This window comes from Rhinoraja longicauda, chromosome 2 (assembly GCF_053455715.1).
Source record: "Rhinoraja longicauda isolate Sanriku21f chromosome 2, sRhiLon1.1, whole genome shotgun sequence".
In the NCBI taxonomy this organism is placed as follows: domain Eukaryota; kingdom Metazoa; phylum Chordata; class Chondrichthyes; order Rajiformes; family Arhynchobatidae; genus Rhinoraja; species Rhinoraja longicauda.
This window is the reverse complement of record NC_135954.1, coordinates 31,817,377-31,837,940: the sequence shown is the minus strand read 5'-3', so window position 1 is coordinate 31,837,940 and position 20,564 is coordinate 31,817,377. Positions and strand designations below refer to the sequence as shown.

Below are 20,564 nucleotides of genomic sequence, written 5' to 3'. Positions count from 1 at the left end.
ACAAAATAATATTGTGTACTGCGAGTCTCAGTCCAGTAGAAATAAAAGGAAACCTTACAAACTCCAAATTTGAGGAAGGATATTCTTGTTATTGAGGGCGTGCAGCCTAGGTTTACTAGGTTAATTCGCGGAATGGCGGGACTATCATATGTTGAAAGACTGGAGCGACTAGTCTTGTATGCACTGGAATTTAGAAGGATGAGAGGAGATCTTATCGAAACGTATAAGATTATTAAGGGGTTGGACATGTTAGAGGCAGGAAACATGTTCCCAATGTTGGGGGAGTCCAGAACAAGGGGCCACAGTTTAAGAATAAGGGGTAGGCCATTTAGAACTGAGATGAGGAAAATCTTTTTCAGTCAGAGAGTTGTGAATCTGTGGAATTCTCTGCCTCAGAAGGCAGTGGAGGCCAATTCTCTGAATGCATACAAGAGCTGGATAGAGCTCTTAAGGATAGCGGAGTCAGGGGGTATGGGGAGAAGGCAGGAACGGGGTACTGATTGAGAATGATCAGCCATGATCACATTGAATGGCGGTGCTGGCTCGAAGGGCCGAATGGCCTCCTCCTACACCTATTGTCTATTGTCTATAAAGCCCACCATTTAACCTGTTTTTACAAAATGTTAAATGGTCAGCTCTACATAGATTACCACGTCTACACCAAACCCAAACCTATCAGGAGTAGACGAGGGCATTCGATTCAATTTAAGATGCCAGCTATCAAGACAGATGTGTATAGCAATTCATTCTTCCCTTGCACAATTAAAGCATGGAATAGTCTTCACCCTACTATAGTTACTCAACCAGACGCAACTAAATTTAAGGCAGCTCTTCTCCAAGAAGCCCTTCTTGCTTAAGTCCATCGCCACCTCCAGTTTTAATTCCATTTGGAATATTTTGGAGGACCAAGAACCAAGAACCAAGGTCCACAGGGTGGCTAATTTCTTGGATACTTATGCAAATAAAATTGCAGTGGGGGGCAAAATATGGAATACCGGTGGGTTCGAACATGATCTGGTCCCACACCAATGAAGCAAGGTCATGTGAGAAAATGAAAGCACTTCAAAATCTGCAAATAGGTTAAACTTCTTAACAATCAGAAATTGATGTCAGTTTGGAAGTCTGACACTGTAGCTATGCTGAAAGTGGAGAGAAAGGCTGATGACCATTGAGGGATTGGCCTTTGCATGAGTGACAATGAAGAAAAAAAACATTGTCAATGTAGTTTGGTCCTGTATCTAGATTAATAGTGGAGATATGTTTATTAGTTTTGTTTATTGTTATTATTTTCACGTGCACCGAGGTAGAGTGAAAAGCTTTTTGTTGCATGCTATCAGCGAAAAGACTATACATGATTACAATCAAGCTGTCCACCATGTACAGAGTAGATAAAGGCTGTCATTGGAAGATGATTCCTTGCAGGCAGTTAACGTCATTAAGTAACAGACAATGCAATATGCAGTGTTCCTATCCTGCTCAGGCAAGCCTCTTCACATAAGGGTTTCTACAGACTGATCAAGTTTATTCAGGGACCAGTTGTAATCAAGGGCTCCAACCTTTATAGGCTGCATTTTCTGATCAGAGTTTAGGCAATAGTAGATGTGTTATTATTAGACACATTCCCTTGGTCAAGGAAAAGCAAACAAGCCAAAGTGCTAATCTACAGTTGTCTTAAACTCCTAGGTTTTGGAAAGGGAAGTCAAATTTGGGTAGCTTATCTGTCTTGTGCTCTATCCAACAGCTCCTATAATTAGTGTGGACAAGAGATAAGGATATTATTGGACAAAAAAGCTGAAGTAACTCAGCGGGAGAGACAGCATCTCTGGAGAAAAGGAATAGGTGACGTTTCGAGTCGTGGCCCTTCAGTCTGAAGAAGAGTCTCGACCCGAAACGAAGAAGGTCTTGACCCGAAATGTCACCTATTCCTTTTCTCCAGCACCCACTGAGTTACTCCAGCTTTTTGTGTCTATCTTCGGTTTAAACCAGCATCTGCAGTTCCGTCCTACACAGGATATTATTGGATATTTTTGTAAAACATCTTCCATGATCCTGTTCAGGATCACTATGGCTGAGGAACAAAAGTGTTTATTTCTCACTACACCAAACCAGAGAAAAGGACTGAAACATTCACGAGGGATGCAGATGGGACAAAATTAACACAAACAAAAAAATCATCTTGGCAACATTAACATGTCCAGAAGAAACAAGGAAAAATATCTGAGAATACAAACAGAGGGCAAGAGATGTCTGCCTTTGATAAGAAAAGTGGCAATGAGGAGTTCAATCTACATGGATGCAAAACTTTGAGGAGATTCAGTTTGGCATTACTTTTTAGGTGTACATTATTCCCAGTTTCTTAAATCTCAGTAGTCTCCCAATTTTGAATTGTGCATTGTTCAAGGATTTTGCTTTCCATGGCTACTTCTGTTAATACTGAAACCTGCAAATTTAGTTACAGAGGACTATGACAGCAATGAATAAGAGGTTTGTTTGAAAGCATTTGAAAAAAATCCCTCAAAACATTAATTTAAATTGTTTATACTAAGTGAAGTGCTATTTCAGAAATATTTAGTACTGTCTGTGATTTTTCCTCCTGAACATAAACCCAGTTTAAATGTATGGAGAGGAACAGCAGATGCTGGTTTAAACCAAAGATAGGCACAAAAACCTGGAGTAACTCAGCGGGTCAGGCAGCACCTCTGGAGAAAAGGAATTGGTACCGTTTTGGGTCTAGACCCACCTTTAGACTGAGAGTCAGGTGAAGGGGAACTAGAGGTATAGATGGTATTCAGGAGAAATGAATGGAAGATATGCTTAAAGCAATGATAATCAAGGAAATGTGGGACACACATTAAGCCATTGTTGGCCATGCAAAAGGTGACAGTGAGTACACAGACAGAGGGACTCAACTGGACGACAGTAAAACTCGTACAATGACTAAGATGGGGGAGGGACGGAGATAGAGGGGATGCAAGGGTTACTTGATATTAGAGAAATCAAGAATTATACCATTAGATTGTAAGCAGCCCGAGCAAAATATGAGATGCTGTTCCTCCAATTTAAGTTTGGTCTCACTCTAATAATGGAGGAGGCCCAGGACAGAAAGATCAGTATGGGAATGGGAGGGGGAGTTAAAGTGTTTGGCAACTGGAAGATCATGTATGTTTAGGCGGACTGAGCGAAGGTGTTCAGTGAAACAATCACCGAGTGGGTCTCACTGATATACAGGAGTCCACACCTGGAATAGCAGATACAGTAGATGAGGTTGGAAGAGGTGCAAGTGAACCTCTGCCTTATCTGAAAGGACTGTCGGGGTCCCTGGACAGAGTCAAGTAAGGAGATATAGGGACAGGTGTTGCATTTCCTGCAGTTGCTGGGGAAGGTACTTGGGCAGGGGATGGTTTAGGTGGGAAGTAATGAGTGATCCAGGGAGTTGCAAAGGGAATAGTCTCTGCTGTAAGCAGAAAGGGGTGGGGATGGGAAAATGTGGCTAGTGGTGGGATCCCGTTGGAGGTGGCAAAAATGTCAGAGGATTATTTGCAGTTTGCGACGGCTGATGGGGTGAAAGGTGAGAACCCAGTCTAGTCAGGCCTGAATTCACGAGAAACAGGAAAATATACAGCATTGAAATATGTCCTTCAGTCCAACATGTCTCTGCCCTAATGTTGCCTAACTGAGCTAGTCCCATTTGCTTGTGTTTAACCTATGTTGCTTCAAACCTTTCCTATCCATGTGCCTGTCCAAATGTATTTTAAATGTCCTAATTGTACCGCCTTTACCACTTCATCTTACCCTCTGTGTGAATATTGTTCACCTTAAACCTATCCCCACTAGTTATAGAGGGGGAGCTTGCAACAACAGCACCTCATATTTCGCTTGGGCAGCTTGCAGCCCAGCGGTATGAACATTAACTTCTCCAACTTTAGGTAGTTCCTCTGTCCCTCTCTTCCCGTCCCCCTTCCCATTTCTCCCTCTATCTTCCTGTCTCCACCTATATCTTTCCTTTGTCCCGCCCACCTGGCATCAGTCTGAAGAAGGGTCTCGACCCGAAACGTCACCCATTCCTTCTCTCCTGAGATGCTGCCTGACCTGCTGAGTTACTCCAGCATTTTGTGAATAAATACCCACTAGTTATAGACTTCCCGACCTTGGGGAAGGGCGCCTTCTTCCCATAACCCCTGACACCTGTCTATCTCCCTTTAAAAATATCCATTGACTTGGCCTCCACAGCCTTCTGTGGCAAAGAATTCCACAGATTCACCACCCTCTGACTAAAGAAATTCCTTCTCATCTCCTTTAATTCTGAGGCTATGACCTCTAGTCCTAGACTAGACTCTCCCACTAGTGGAAACATCCTCTCTATCCAAGCCGGAACTTCGACTTGTGTGTGTGTGTATACTGGGATGTATGAGAGAGGCTGTGTAGAATGAGAGAGGCTGTTTGGGAAAGTATTCTTTACAATTACTTAGATAATGAAAAACGCAAATGATTTTATTTTCATTTGTCATTTATATCCATGTTGGTGGCCAGTTCTGTGGGCGTGTTTAAGTCACAACAACCCCAACACTTCTCTGCTGAGATGCTGCCTGACCTGCTGAGTTACTCCAGCATTTTGTGAATTAACACTTACGATTTGTACCAGCATCTGCAGTTATTTTCTCACACTACATGGGTCTGATTCAGGATCTTGGGCCATTGCAGTTTACTATATTTAGAATTATCTCCTTAAACTAAAAATACCACCACATACTGTAAGCCATGACTAAAGGGGAATGATATCAGAGGCTGCCATCAGCGTTTACGTTGCTTCCCACATATGCATTCCTGGCGCAAAATAATTCGTGCCTCGCTATTGTGGTAACTGATGCCAACTTTTGACTCGTGTAACCGCAGAGTTGGGTAACAAGGAAGGGGTCGAGGGCACGGAATGTAAAAAGCCCAGGGTATCGCAAGCCGGGGGTCGGTGGTTGGGGTTGGGGTTGGGGGGGGGGTTGCTAGTGTTGAGGTCCCGGGACGAGGTTGAACGACCGGGGGGGGGGGGCTGGTCATCCGAAACATGTCATAGGGCAGCGCCGGGTAATGCACTTCCTCGGTCCCAGCCGGACTGTCACTCCGGTGAAAACGGGGGCCGCCGTCCAACAGGGTGTGGTGTGGTGTGGTGTTTGGAGTCGGTGGGTGGGGGGGTTGGAGTCGGTGGGTGGGTGGAAACGCTCCTTCTCTCTGCCGAGACTGGCGCCGCCTCCCCGTTGCAGAAGTCCAGTCTGCGCTAACTTGTCCCATGGAAGCAGCCGAGAGTTGAACGCCGTCCTCTCTCAGCGGGGACATGTACCTCTACGGCCGGGAGGAGCCCGAAGAGGTAAGGGAGGGGAGGGGAGGGCAGGGGAGGGCAGGGCAGGGGAGGGGAGGGGAGGGGAGGGGAGGGGAGGGGAGGGGAGGGGAAGGGCAGGGAACGAAAGTCCAAGCTTCAAGAGAACCCTGTCCCACTCTGGAATGGAGAAGTCTACATGGAGTCTGCACAGTTAAAGTACACTCCTCCTCCTTCATTATTTCCCAGGGTGGCTAATCTCCCTTGATGAGAGATTAAGTCACAAAAGCCCAATAACTGTTCTTTTAATCACAACCTGCTGACTTGGGGAGATTTAAAAAAACAAACGAGTGCACAGCCTAAGTAAAAACAGAAACTGATGGAAATACATGGATTCGAGTACAAATGCCTAAGATCCTGATGAGCAACTCCAGCATTTTCCGTTTCTATTTAAACTCTGCGCCCATTTGGCATTGTTTGACCATGTTAGATAAAGGCGACAAGCGTTTAAGAAATGTCGCAAAGAGAACTTTAATGAAAAATACCAGGCACGAGGTAAATACCGTGGATTTTTGAAATCTAAAGTGAAACGGGGACTCGACAGTAACTTGGAGACACAAGAGATTGCAGATAGTGGAATCTCGGGCAAAACCAAACCAAACAATCTGGTGTAAGAACAAACTCTGTACAGAGAACACCACTATTCAGGATCGAACCTGGGTCTCTGGCACCGTGAAGCAGCAATTCACCACTGCACGATAATACTGTACTGATACTGATAAATACAATCAAGCCAAACTGAAGTAGAGCAAAGGAGAAGATGTAGTCTAGACTATAATTCTCAGCATTGTACTGCAGTTCCAGAGACAATGTCCAATGTCCACATTGGGGTAGAGGTGATCCGACAGTATCCTAGCTTATTGGAGGACTACTCAGAAGCATGAAAACAGAGGGGAACAATCTGTTCCTGAGTCTGGCGGTGTGTGCTTTCAGGTTTCTGTATCCACTGCCCAATGAAAGTAGGGACAAGTCTTTGATTATGTTGGCTGCTTTTCCTAGGCAATGTGTGTCAGTGGTGAAGAGCCTGCCCTGTATGATGGACTGGGCAACACTTACAACACACTGCAATGTCTTGCGGTCTTGGGTAGTGCTGGTCCCAAACCAAGCTGTGATGGCCCTAACCAAACCAACCACCCTGACAGCATGCTTTCAATGTGCATCCACAGCTGTTTGTAAAAGTCTTTGGAGGCATGGTGAATTTCTTCAGTCTCCTCAGGAAGTCGAGGCATTGGCGTGCCTTCATGGCTATTGATCCAATGCTGAGATCTGGAGCAAAAGAACAAGCTGTTGAAGGAACTTGGGGTCAAGCATCATCTGTCGAGGCAAAGGGATAGTCAACCTTTTCTGGTCAAGAACTTATAACATGGGAAATTAGTAAATATTGGAAGAAAGCATGTTAACTTGTTGATTTCTCCAACAGATAGACACAAAGTGCTGGAGCAACTCAGCAGGTCAGCCAGTGAGAAGTCTGAAGAAGGGTTCTGACCTGAAAAAGTCAGCTATTCCTTTTCTCCATAGATGCTGCATGATCCACTTAGTTACTCCAGCACTTTGTGTCTACCTTTGGTATAAACCGCCATCTCCAGTTCCTTCCTATGAAGTTCTCCAGCAGCTTGCTTCTTGTAAAGATAGAAAATTTGATTTTATTTCTAGTTTTTTCTCCCATGTATTGTTCGTGAACCAAATATTTTCTGAAGGGATATATTTTCTGCAATTCGTATGCGACTCAATTGATCATAATTTATGAATCTACAGGACATTCTCAGCACTAGAGCCAATACTGCCAGGTCGCATTCCAATCTTTATGAAGAGGCTCTTTTTAAGCGGAGCATTATTATTATTAGAATGTAGAACAGTACAGCACTGGAACAGGCCCTTCAGCTCACAAAGCTTGTGCTGAACATGGTGCCAAGGTAAACTAATCTCATCTGTCTGCACATGATCCATATCCCTTCACTCCCTGCAAATCCATGTGCCTATCTAAAAGCATCTAATGTATCTGCCTCCTCACTCCAATCTGGTATCCAGCACCCTTTGAGCAAAGAAACATAGAAAATAGGTGCAGAAGGAGGCCATTTGGCCCTTTGAGCCAGCACTGCCATTCATTGTGATCATGGCTGATCATCCACAATCAGTAACCTGTGCTTGCCTTCTCCCCATATCCCTTGATTCCACTAGCCCCTAGAGCTCTATCTAACTCTCTTTTAAATTCATCCAGTAAATTGGCCTCCACTGCCTCTCATAATTTGATGTATTTCTGCCTCTCATAGTTTTATGTACTTCTATCAGGTCCCCATGCAACCTCTGGTGTTCCAGAGAAAACAGTCCAAGTCTGACCAACCTGCCTTTCTTGCTAATATCCTCTAATCCAGGGATCATTCTGGTAAACCTCGTCTGCACTTTCTCCTATGTCTCCACATCCTTCCTGTAATGTGTTATGTCCAAAGGAATAGGAGTAGAATTAGGTCATTTGGCCCATCAAGTCTACTCCGCCATTCAATCATGGCTGATCTATCTCTCCCTCCTAACCCCATTCTCCTGCCTTCTCCCCATAATCTCCGACATCTGAACTAGATGCAACACGCCAAATGCAGTCTGAACAACTCCTGTAATTCATTCATTCATTCATTCATTCATTAAAGCTGCATTATGACTTCCTGACTCTTATATTTGATGCCCCGACTTATGAAGACAAGCATATTACATGCATGTTTAGCAGTATTATTATAGTCAATAGGGGGAAGCGAGCTTTCCTCCTAAGAGCAAGGCAGCAGTGATACCAGCTGAAATCATTAATTTAGCATAGAGCAACAAATAGCATTTTTTTAAGGATTATGAGTGTTCCGTGCTTTCAGTTTGAAGTCTTAGTCTTCAAGCACCCTTTCCCAAAGTCAGTCAAGGGCTCTGCTGGTACACTGAAGGATATTGTAAATGCCAACTTTGATATCCACCTTCACGCAGGTTCTGCATTGTCCAGGATCTCACCATGACAGTTCATCGTCCGAGCGTGGTGTTGGATAGTGGGGGCAGGTTGATGAAAGCCCTTTGTTTTGTGAATGTTGTGTTTCAGGTTCATCATCTTCTGTGCTTCAGTGAATGAGTTGATGATGAGTTGAAGTTTGCCCTCTGAATGCAAGTGTTGTCCAAGTACTGCTGTTCAATGACTAATGCAAGGATGACCGAATTACACTCAGTTATTGCAGGCCGCATTATCTGCTTGCCTAACAACAGACCTCTGACAGTATCCATTTTGAGTTTTGGCATGAAGTGATTCCCAGGTGGACAGAATGGAAGCTTCAAGGATGTGTCCAAAGCCTTCCTAAAAATGAATTCTGACTGACTGCCAGGCCTCCCAGATCCAGGACCACTCAAAGTGGAAAAGAGAAAATTGGGATGGGATTGTGAACCTTGAGGCCTTATGTTGGGATCAGTCTGAAGCCTTGTATAAATGGAGGGATGAGCATGGTGCCTCACAAACCACCGACTCGCCTGTCCCATCGTGAACTTCCCACACATCTGTGGAAGAGCCTTCAGATTTTTTTAGAGATTTTAGAGATACAGAGCAGAAACAGATCCTTCAGCCCACCAAGTATGTGCCGACCAACGATCACCCAGTATACTAGCACTATCCTTCATGGATGGAACTATTTTACAACTTACTGAAGCCAATTAACCTACAAACCTGTAGCATGGGAGGAAACCAGAGCACCCAGAAAAACCCCACGCGGTCACAGGGAGAATGTACAAACTCCCTACAGATGGCACCCTTAGTCAGGATTGAACCAGGGCTCTTGCACTGTAAGGAGCAACTCTACCCCTGCACCACTGTGCTGCCCTGTTCTTATCTTGGTCTCATCAGTTACCTTAAAGCCCACAAAACCGGAAAAAAAGCAAGTCATCCTCGAATTCAAGGGATAGCCTAAGAAGGAGAAGAATAGATCAAGTACATATACTAACTGAATCACTGGAAGTGGCAATTCAAGCTTGCCTGTGCTCTCATTGTGCATGCAGGTACTAAAGTCAGGGTATAAGCTGCTTGAATATAATTGAAGAGTAGTAACAAAGGGCTGTACAATTGATGTACACTGATAAAATCTTTTTCTTGTCTTCAGCTGCTTGAAATAAAAATACACTTAAAACGAGAACCAACTTGAGAAACGTAAGATGGATGCTGTAGAATAGTTCATCTCCATTAACAACTGTAAATCCCCCACCGCTCCCCTCCCCCAAGGTGTCCCCCAAGGCTCAGTCCTTGGCCCCCTCCTCTTCATCCTCTACCTGTTCCCCCTTGGTCAATTAATCCGCCGTCATGGTCTCAACTTCCACTGCTTTGCCGATGATATCCAGCTCCTCATCTCCACCAAATCAATCTCCTCCACCACACACTCTATACTGACAAACTGCATTACTGAAATAAAATCTTGGCTTCAATCAAACTTCCTCAAACTCAATTGCAACAAATCTGAAATCAATATCATTGGTCCAAAAATGCTCACCAAATCCACCCAAAACTTCATCCTCAACATTGATGGTCTCCCAGTATCCACCTCACCTCACATCCGGAATCTTGGAATCATCCTTGATCAAACCCTCTCCTTCGGCAAACACATCAAACACATCACAAAGACAGCCTTCTTCCACCTCAAAAACATTGCCCGTCTCCGTCCATCCCTCTCCTCCACAGCTGCAGAAACCCTCATCCACGCCTTCATCACCTCCCGTCTGGACTACTGCAACAGCCTCCTCTATGGCGCACCCTCATAAATCATCAATAAACTTCAATACATTCAAAACTCCGCTGCCCGTCTACTCACACACACCTCGATCCGTGACCATATCACCCCCGTCCTTTATAAACTCCACTGGCTCCCCATCCCCCAGAGAATCCAGTACAAAATCCTCCTCATAACCTACAAAGCCCTCCATAACCTGGCCCCATCCTACCTGACCGACCTCCTCCACAGGCACACTCCCACCTGCACCCTCCGCTCTGCCGCTGCCAATCTCCTATCCCCCCACATCCGGACTAAACTCAGATCCTGGGGGGACAGGGCTTTCTCCATCGCTGCTCCCACCCTATGGAACTCACTACCCCAAACCGTTAGAGACTCCCCCACACTCACCACATTCAAAACATCGCTGAAGTCTCACCTGTTCAGTACTGCCTTCAACCACTGAAGGTCACCTCACCTTCTGTCTCCTTTCTCTGTTCATTTATTTATTTACTTATTTATCTATTTATTCATTTCCCCTATGTTCTCAAAATCTCTGTAAAGCGTCTTTGAGTATATGAAAAGCGCTATATAAATAAAATGTATTATTATTATTATTATTATATCAGGAACCCAGGAGGTTGAAGGATTTTCTAGTCGGAGCAGGCAGGATTTAGGAACAATTTCATAAGGAGTTCAAAATCTGAAAGGTTTTTGTGAGAGTAAATAAAGAGAAGCTCTTTAAAGAATGCCACAGAAGGCTGTGGAGGGCAAGTCAGTGGATATTTTTAAGGCAGAGGTAGAGAGATTCTTGATTAGTGCAGGTACCAGAGGTTATGGGGAGAAGGCAGGAGAATGGGGTTAGGAGGGAGAGATAGATCAGCCATGATTGAATGGTGGAATAGACTTGATGGGCCAAAAGGCCTAATTCTACTCCTATCACTTATGGCCTTATGACCTCTCGACAGACAGGAGATAAACTAATCAGAAGACACAAAATTTAAGGTATATGATGTGTAGCAAGCACACTTGTGCACTTGTCTTTTGTCCACCATATAGATTAAATTCAAATGATTCCCTGGAAAGAATCCAGTATCTCAAATCTAGTTTTTTTTAAAAATCGTGTGATTGATGATAAACAGATTGATCCAGAAATAGATCTGGATTTCTTTAAATACAGATCATTTGTATTTAGCGAACATCTGATCGAAACTGCCTGACATTGCTATCATCAGTGAACACTGTGAACAACTATCACAGATGGAATGTGTAGTGTTCTGGCAGCTTCAATCAACTGTTCCTGGCACATTCAAAATGTGTGGACTTCACACAACTTCTGACGTAAATAACTCTTTGACCTTTAGTTTAGTTTAATTTAGAAATCCTTTGACCCACCAAGTCCACACCGACCAGCAATCATCTGTCCACTAGTTCTATCCTACACACTAGGAACAGTTTACAGAAGCCAATCAACCTACAAACCTGCACATCTTTGGAGTGTGGGAGGAAACCGGAGCACCCGGAGAAAACCCACAGGCAGAAAGTACAAACACTGTACCGGCAGCTCCCAAAGTCAGGATGGAACCTGGGTCTCTGGCATTGTAAGATAGCAACTCTACCGCTGTACCACCGTGTCGCCACTATTGATCTGTCAAAAAATACCCAGGATGATGTAAGTGATGGGGACTGCAATTGACAAGAGAAACGAGAAGATGAAATGAAGACTATGTTCTAGGATATATTGTCAGAAATATATTGTCACTGTAGCGCTCTATGACTCGAAAGAGAAATGGAATCAGATTCAATAATAATAAAAAGATAACAATGCAGAGCAATGGGGAGAAAATAGAAGAGGGGGCTAATAGGTCATCTTTTTAAAAGTGTCTGCATTGAGCTCTTTGTACAGTGCTGATCTGTGGAATAAACTGGTTTCCATATGGGTGAAATTGTTCAAGGAAAGTATGCAAGATTTAAGTCAATGTAATGATAATTTGATGGAGCAAGGCGGTGGAAAAGTGGCAACTTTTAATCCCAAAACTTGATTTCTCTCGAGTTCAAGAAAGTACCAAGTCAGCCTTGAATGTGTACTTGAAACACAGGAGTTCAATTATATATTTATGTTGCAGATGTTATTTTTACCATGCTAGCGTTGATGAAAAGCAGTACTGTTGCTAAAGGATGGGAGCAATTTTTTTTCAGAGATCTGCGCTCGAGATAGTGACCTGTTCTGCCAGATTTTCTAAGCATCTATTAAAAAACAATCAGTGAATTTGGCACACGGTCTATTTCTGCTCTGTGCTGTCAAGATGCACAGCCCTACGGTCTTTTTGTATTGAAATAAAAGATTGTTGCAATGGAGGTTGCAGGAAAAACACTAAACATCGTCCAACTGGGCAATGCTGGGAGCTGATGGGAACAAGATCGATACAGTGCTCCAGTAAACATAGAAACATAGAAACATAGAAAATAGGTGCAGAAGTAGGCCATTCGGCCCTTCGAGCCCTCACCGCCATTCAATATGATCATGGCTGATCATCCAGCTCAGTATCCTGTACCTGCCTTCTCTCCATACCCCCTGATCCCTTTAGCAAAAAGGGCCACATCTAACTCCCTCTTAAATATAGCCAATGAACTGGCCTCAACTACCTTCTGTGGCAGAGAATTCCACAGACTCGCCACTCTCTGTGTGAAGAAATGTTTTCTCATCTCGGTCCTAAAAGACTTCCCCCTTATCCTTAAGCTGTGACCTTATTCTTCTTCAGTAAGAAGCAGAAGACTCCCTGGATCTACCGTGCGGCTGCAGAAGGCTCCCGCAATGTGCCACGGAGCCGGCACCATAGTTTTAAATGGCCTCGCCTTTATTCTTAGACCGTGGCCCCTGGTTCTGGACTCCCCCAACATTGGGAACATTTTTCCTGCATCTAGCTTGTGCAGTCCTTTCATAATTTTTATACGTCTCTATAAGATCCTCTTTCATCCTTCTAAACTCCAGTGAATCCAAACCCAGTCTTTCCAATCTTTCCGTATATGACAGACCCTCCATCCCAGGGATTAACCTCGTGAACCTACGCTGCACTGCCTCAATAGCAAGGACGTTCTTCCTCAAATTAGGAGACCAAAACTGCACACAATACTCCAGGTGCGGTCTCACCAGGGCCCCTATACAACTGCAGAAGGACCTCTTTACTCCTATACTGAAATCCTCTCGTTATGAAGGCCAACATGCCATTAGCTTTCTTCACTGCCTTCTTTAAAATGTCCGAAGGAGACTGCATTCAACATTTTGACTTTCACTTGGAAATAATCCAGAATCAGTTCATTGCTCAAAGTGTGAGGTATGAACTTCCAGAACCTCGCAAGTAACTCAGTCGGTCACAACAGTGATGCCTAATAATAAATCCCTGAAATGATAGAATGGAATGTTAGTATCTAGGTTATTGAAATGTGGATATTTAACTAAACCACAAGTTATTAATATCAAGGATGATTAGATTATCAATTTTATGGAGACTCAAAAAATTGCAGATGCTGGAATCTTGAGCAAAAGATAAGGTGCTGGAGGCACTCAACGGGAAGGCGACACATTAGGAGGTCTGGAACCTTCTTCCTGATGATGCATGATCCGCTGGATTCCTCCCGTACTTTGCCTTTTGCTCAGTTGATCAATTTTATGGTTTCACAATTTAGCAATCTTTCAAACTTTCTGCAGAAGTAGCTGTTGTTTGCTGGAAATGTCCTTGTTTCCAAAACGACGACGTTCTCACTGTTGTAGGAACTAGAATTCATAACGAGGGAGAATCATGAAAGCTTCTGACCTTCCACTGATGAGTGACTTCCCACTCTTTCCACATTGGTTGGTCTTTGCTCCCCTTCTCATGAAAGATTATAAAGCTCCCTCCAGGCCACAATATGATTTGGTTGCCAAAGTTAGATGGAATTTTTGCACTCACTAAATACGCAATTGTACGGACAAAATATTGAAGTAGTTAAGCATATGTATAGATGGATACGATTGAACACCTAATGGATCTTGATGGACCCTCTAGTCTTATCAGAAAGGTGGGAGTGTGGAAACAAAGGGGAATCTGGTCTGTCATTATATCATCAGGCCAGATATAGGGGCTCATGAATACTTCAGACTTTTCTTGTAAATAATGGTGACTTCGCAAACATTGTACAGAACTTTCCCTACGTAAATCCAATACATAGGTAGAGCCCACTGTTTGGTCGAGAATTATGTGGAAGGATTGGGCTTGATATTTGACCATTTCTTGTTCTACTCCTTCATCTAAGCATTAAATGTATTGTTTGTCTGAACATTCCCGAGTTTGTTCACAGATTATTCCCTCAGGGGAGTTGTTACTTTGAATCAATAACATTTTATTTGTGTATGTGAACAATTTGTGTTGCATCTTCTGGCCCTCTTGGCCGCAGATCCTTTTACAGACTTGGCGGGAACGAGGATGAAAGAGCCAAATTTCTGAGGTGACGTGAGAGTAAATGCCAGTGAGATCCAGCCAGCATTTGACCAAGGTTGTCAGGAGGGAGCGTTAATCATTTGAAGTCAATGGAAATCCAGGAAAAGACTCTCCACCGATTGATCCTGACTAGAACAAAGGCTGTGGTTGCTGTAGGACAATTCTTTCTGCCCCAGGTTCTCTCTGTAGGATAGACACAAAATGCTGGAGTAACTCAGCAGGTCAGGCAGCATCTCTGGAGAAAAGGAAAAGGTGACGTTTCGGTCGAGACCCTTCAGCGATTAAGGATGTTGCAGAACTCTCATCGGAGAGAAGATGAGAACTTCTTCAAAGTAGGCACACCTTGAGGAGATTTTGCAGTGGAGCAGACAAATGTGTAAGAAGGAACTGCCATGCTGGTGAACACTGATAGACACAAAATATAACTCAGCGGGTCTGGCAGCATTTCTGGAGAAAAGGAATAGGTGACGTTTCGGGTTGGTGAGAGAGGGTGTTGTTGGACTTCCTCAGTCCTAGGCCACGCTACTTCAAACTGCTTCATCTTGACCTTTCAAGAGTGAAGGTAAGTGTTGAGGATACACACGTGGCTGTGGTAGCGAGTCCAGGTCAAAACATGGTTGTAGAGTTGGAGAGCAGAAGGAACCAGGGACGGGGAGCAGCGGTATTTGCCTCCAGTGACACTTGGCACTAGACCGAAACAACTCCTATCTATATTCTCCAGGGATGCTGCCCGACCTGCTGAGTTACTCCAGCACTTAGTGTCCTATTGTGTTTTAACCAACATCTGCATTTCCTTGTTTCTAGAAAATGAAGCAACTTTATCTGCATTAAGGCCCCGGACCTCGAAAAATTAGAAAATAAGAAAGGCATATCTCCTTAGATTAAGTTCAGACCTAATATCGGAGACTTGAAAGTTGAAAGTTGCAGGATGGTTGCAACGGAAGGTGCTCGAATTTGCCAACTCTTTCCGTGCTGTTTCTCACTTTTGCTTTTGTATGATTGCAGCCACGTATTGTAAAATTTGACTGGAGAGAACACAAAACAAGCTTTTCACTGTGTCTCGGTACATGTGACATTGATAAACTAAACTAAACCGGATCAAACTTCCACCATCAGACCCTGGCACATAGCATTCATTCAATACAAGTCCCAGGCAATCATTATTACCAACATAAAGTCAAACCACTTCCCCAAGACATTTATTTTAGGTTCAGTTAATATTAAAGCAGATAGGTGGCTGGATATATTGGACTTACTGCCTCTTCTACTGACTCCCCATAACCGAGGGAACATAGTAGGGATGCACTATTAATTACATGGAGCATGAGGAAATGGGTAGGATTGGGCGCAATTTGATATTACCCAGTGTTAAGCAGCCACAATCGAAATATATCTATGATATATTTTATTTTGCTAACTTTCAAATAGCAATTTCAATTTCATATTGTGAATAAAGGAAATTATTTACTGTGCAAAATCAGATAGCATGATTTCATTACCACTCAGTCATGGAAATAACCCGAGCATACAAACAACAGCGGACAATAACACGGAAACTCACATAAACATCTCCCACCTAATTCAGTTAAGTGTGTTACATCTTACAGTGTTCTCTTGTACTTTAAAAACAGCCAAATTATTTGTCTCCTGCAAAAGCTCCAAAGTTGCTAATATCTTTGCAATTCTCCTTCTCAGTGTCAATCTAACTTCCATTCTACTAAGACAAAAATATGTAAGAACTTTCACTCATGTACCCTCAATACCAAATGCAGTTGAAAGTACTGGCATTTCCTATAGAACATTTCCAGCTTTGGTATCTTGCCAGTGCATATGATGAAAAATAATTCTATTGATGTTGGCCATACCATGGAACCTTGCCTATGCAACAGTTCTTCATGTGTGAGCCCAGAGATGAATATTAACAGGATATTCAACAGTGAAGTCCATCATAGCCAAGGTGGATTATTTAGACGGTTAGGTTTTTAAACAAGGGATGTAGGCAGCAATAATTAGGTATTAGTTATGTACCATATCTTTAAAGGAATTGCTGAAATAAAACTGTGACAAAGTCAAAGATTTTTACCTTGAGATGAATATAAGCAATCTGTGCAAAATGGATTAATGGTGTAAACCATCAACATCTTGGCACGGTGACTCAGTGGTAAAGTTGCTGCCTCACAGGTTCAATCCTGACCTCGGGTGCTGTCCGTGTGGAGTATGCATATTCTCGCTGTGACTCCCACATCCCAAAGACATGTGGGTTTGTAGATTAATTGGCCTTTATAATCACCCCGAGTGTGCATGGGATAACTAGTGTGAACGCGTGATTAATGGTTGGCGTGAACTCGGTGGGCCGAAGGGCCTGTTTCCATGCCGTATCTCTAAACTAAACTGAAACTGAACCACTAAACTGAAAATCTCACCAAACTTTGAATTTAGCAAGCTGATATTATCAGCATATTATTTCCAATTTCTAACAATTGAGCCATTCCTAAAACATTAGCATTCAGTCAGTGATAAAAAAGAAACTGCTGGATACATTGGTGGCACCGTAGCACAGCTAGTAGAACCACTGTCTCACGGAGACCCAGGAGCAATCCTGACCTCGGGTGCTGCCTGTGTTGAGTTTGCCCACTGTCTCTGTGACCACACAGGTCTCCCCCCGGTGCTACAGTTTACTCCCACGTCCTCAGTATGTAGGTTGGTAGGTTAACTGGCCACTATAAATTGCTCCTAGTGTACAGGTGAGTGTTTAGTTTAGTTTAATTTAGGGATATGGTATGGAAACAGGCCCTTTGGCCCATCACGTACATGCCAACTATGATCACCCGTAGACTAGTTCTATCCTAGACACTAGGGACAATTTACAGAAGCCAATTCACCTACAAATCTGCACGTCTTTGGAATGTGGGGGGAAACTGGAGTACACAGAGAAAACCCACATGTTCACAGGGAGAGGGTACAAACTCCGTACAGACAGCACCCATAGTCAGGATCAAATCTAGGTCTCTGGTGCAGTAAGGCAGCAACTCTACCACTGCGCCGCTGGGCCACCCTGTTGAATCTGGGAGGATGTGAATTTAAGCTTATTGGTTTAGGATTTGGTGTAGACTTGTTAGACTGAAGAGTCAAAGAAAGGTACAGCGCATAAACTAATTCTATTGATGTGGGCCATTTTATAGAACTCTGCCTGTGCAGCAGTTCTTCATGTGTGAGCCCAGGGATGAATATTAACAGGATATTCAGCAGTGAAGTCCATCATAGCCAAGGTGGATTATTTCGACGGTTAGGTTTTTAACAGAGTTAACATTTCAAGTCAGACATTTCATCAAAACAAAGAAATAGTTTTAAGTTACTAATTTAACAACAATTAAGTTAAGGTTATTCGGTCCCTAATGCAATGTATAGTGTTTTGATAGCCATGGAAATCAAATTGATCCTGTTAAATCTTCAGAAATATTTCATTATTGAGAGAGCTTTTTTAGACATTCCAAATAACCCTAGACAGTCTTGCATAAGATCTTTTTTAAATGTAAGTATATCTGGGAATTCACCCACTGTTCTGGAATCTTATGTACTTGAGGAATCCAGGTAAGTCAAGTGTAGAATCAGAGAAAGTTATGTTTACACAGTGAGCGACTGATTTAAGCTGTGGGAATGTTAAAAAAGGAATTGTTCTAACTGAGCTAAACAATAGGATGTGTATTATTTATGCATTGCAAGGTGATGTAGTGATTTGCACCAGTGAATGTATTTGCTTGTGTGCTAGTGAAGGAATACAGGCCTGCACTTTCAGGCTGCTGTTGAGTTTAGACTCAGACAGTGGCAGTCAGCCACAACTGCATAGCTTGGAATGCTCAAAAATGTTTGGCTGGAGATCGCAGTGATTTGTTTTCTCGATTAACATGGGAAACAATTGAAGATAGAAAACTAAACTGTTGAGCAGGAAGCCGTTACTGTTTCTTCTCATGTGGATGTGGAGAGGATGTTTTCACTAGTGGGAAAGTCCAGAACCAGAGGTCATAGCCTCAGAATAAAAGGACGTACCTTTAGAAAGGATGATGAGGAGGAATTTATTTGTAAGAAAATAACTGCAGATGCTGGTACAAATTGAAGGTATTTATTCACAAAATGCTGGAGTAAGTTCATAAAGTATAGGAGCAGAATTAGGCCATTCGGCCCATCAAGTCTACTCCGCCATTCAATCACGGTTGTTCTACCTTTCCCTCTCAAACCCGTTCTCCTTCTTGATTCTGCTACTCCGCAAATAAGACTCTTTGCATTCACCTATCTCTTCCACTCATGATTTTACACACCTTCCCAAGATCAGCCTCCTGCGCCCCAAGGAATAGCGTTGCTATCCTGCCCAACTCAGCAGGTCAGGCAGCATCTCAGGAGAGAAGGACTGGGTAACGTTTCGGGTTGAGACCCTTCTTCAGACTGACGGTCGAGATCCTTCTTCAGACTGAGCATCTCAGGAGAGAAGGAATGGGTGACGTTTCGGGTTGAGACTCTTCTTCAGACTGACGGTCGAGATCCTTCTTCAGACTGACGGTCGGGTGAATCTGTGGAATTCATTGCCAAAGACTGCTGAGGAGGCCAAGTCATTGGGTATTTATATGGCGGAGATTAACATATACTTGTTTGGAAGGGTGACAAGGCTTTTGGGGATAAGGCTGGAGAATGGGGTTGAGAGGGAAAGCTAGATCAGGCATGATTGAATGGTGGGTAGACTTGATGGACCAAATGGCCTGCTTCTGCTCCTATGACATGAACTAATTTACATTTACCTTTTTCTAATTTAAAGCACAAACCTTGGAAATCTATGCAACTCTTTAAAATCTGAACAGGAATAAATTCCATTATTCTGCTCACAAGAATTTGATCACTTGTTTTCTTAAATAGAACATTTCCAGTGTAAACCAACATCTGCCGTTGCTTCTTACACATTCCCAATGCTATAATTGCTCAGACTCGATCATTGTGTTTATTGGTATGTCATCACTGATTCTAACACATGAGTGTTTTCTCCTATTTTCCCTGGATTTCAATTTAAACTTGGGCTCCTTTATGCCACACTCTGCCAAATACTATACTGCTATTCTTGCTATTGAGGGCATGCAGCGTAGGTTTACTAGGTTAATTCCCGGAATGGCGGGACTGTCATATGTTGAAAGACTGGAGCGACTAGGTTTGTATACACTGGAATTTAGAAGGATGAGAGGGGATCTTATCGAAACGTATAAGATTATTAAGGGGTTGGACATGTTAGAGGCAGGAAACATGTTCCCAATGTTGGGGGAGTCCAGAACCAGGGGCCACAGTTTAAGAATAAGGGGTAGGCCATTTAGAACAGAGATGAGGAAAAACTTTTTTAGTCAGAGAGTTGTGAATCTGTGGAATTCTCTGCCTCAGAGGGCAGTGGAGGCCAATTCTCTGAATACATTCAAGAGAGAGCTAGATAGAGCTCTTAAGGATAGCGGAGTCAGGGGGTATGGGGAGAAAGCAGGAACGGGGTACTGATTGAGAATGATCAGCCATGATCACATTGAATGGCGGTGCTGGCTCGAAGGGCCGAATGGCCTACTCCTGCACCTATTGTCTATTGTCTATTGCTACCAACTATAGTCATTTTCACTTTACTGTGTAGTTAATCTCTTACTTCAGTGCATAGAGTAAGGCTGTGATGAGGTCTGGAGCTGAGTAGTTCTGGCGAAAACTCAAACTATGCACCAGCAAGTAGGTTCCTGGAGTTGCCAGGGTTATAGCAATGGGTAATTCCACAGAACATTGTAAATGGTGGAACCCTGGAGAGTGTTGCCGAACATAGATCTGTGAATACAGGTGCATGGTTCCCTGAAAGTGGTGAGTCAGGTGAACAATGTGATGAAGGTGGTATTTGGCACACTTGCCTCCAGTGGTAATGGTATTGAGTACAAAAGTTGGTACATCATATGAGGCTGTGTAAGTTGTTGGGAGACCACACTTGGAGTACTGTGTGCAGTTATG

General features: G+C 43.3%; 1 protein-coding gene across 5 annotated transcripts in view; it reads left to right on the top strand.

Moving 5' to 3' along the window:
- Positions 1-20,564, top strand: part of LOC144603251 (voltage-dependent L-type calcium channel subunit beta-2-like) — a 302,297-nt gene that overhangs the window by 195,864 nt on the left and 85,869 nt on the right. The window contains exon 1 of one of the 5 annotated variants that reach the window (XM_078416442.1): positions 5,323-5,356. The exons of the other annotated variants lie outside the window; for them this stretch is intronic. Coding sequence (XP_078272568.1) covers positions 5,324-5,356 — 33 coding nt within the window. The 5' untranslated portion in view covers position 5,323. Of the gene's footprint in view, positions 1-5,322; positions 5,357-20,564 lie in introns of those variants that run through there. 5 annotated transcript variants of the gene reach the window in all.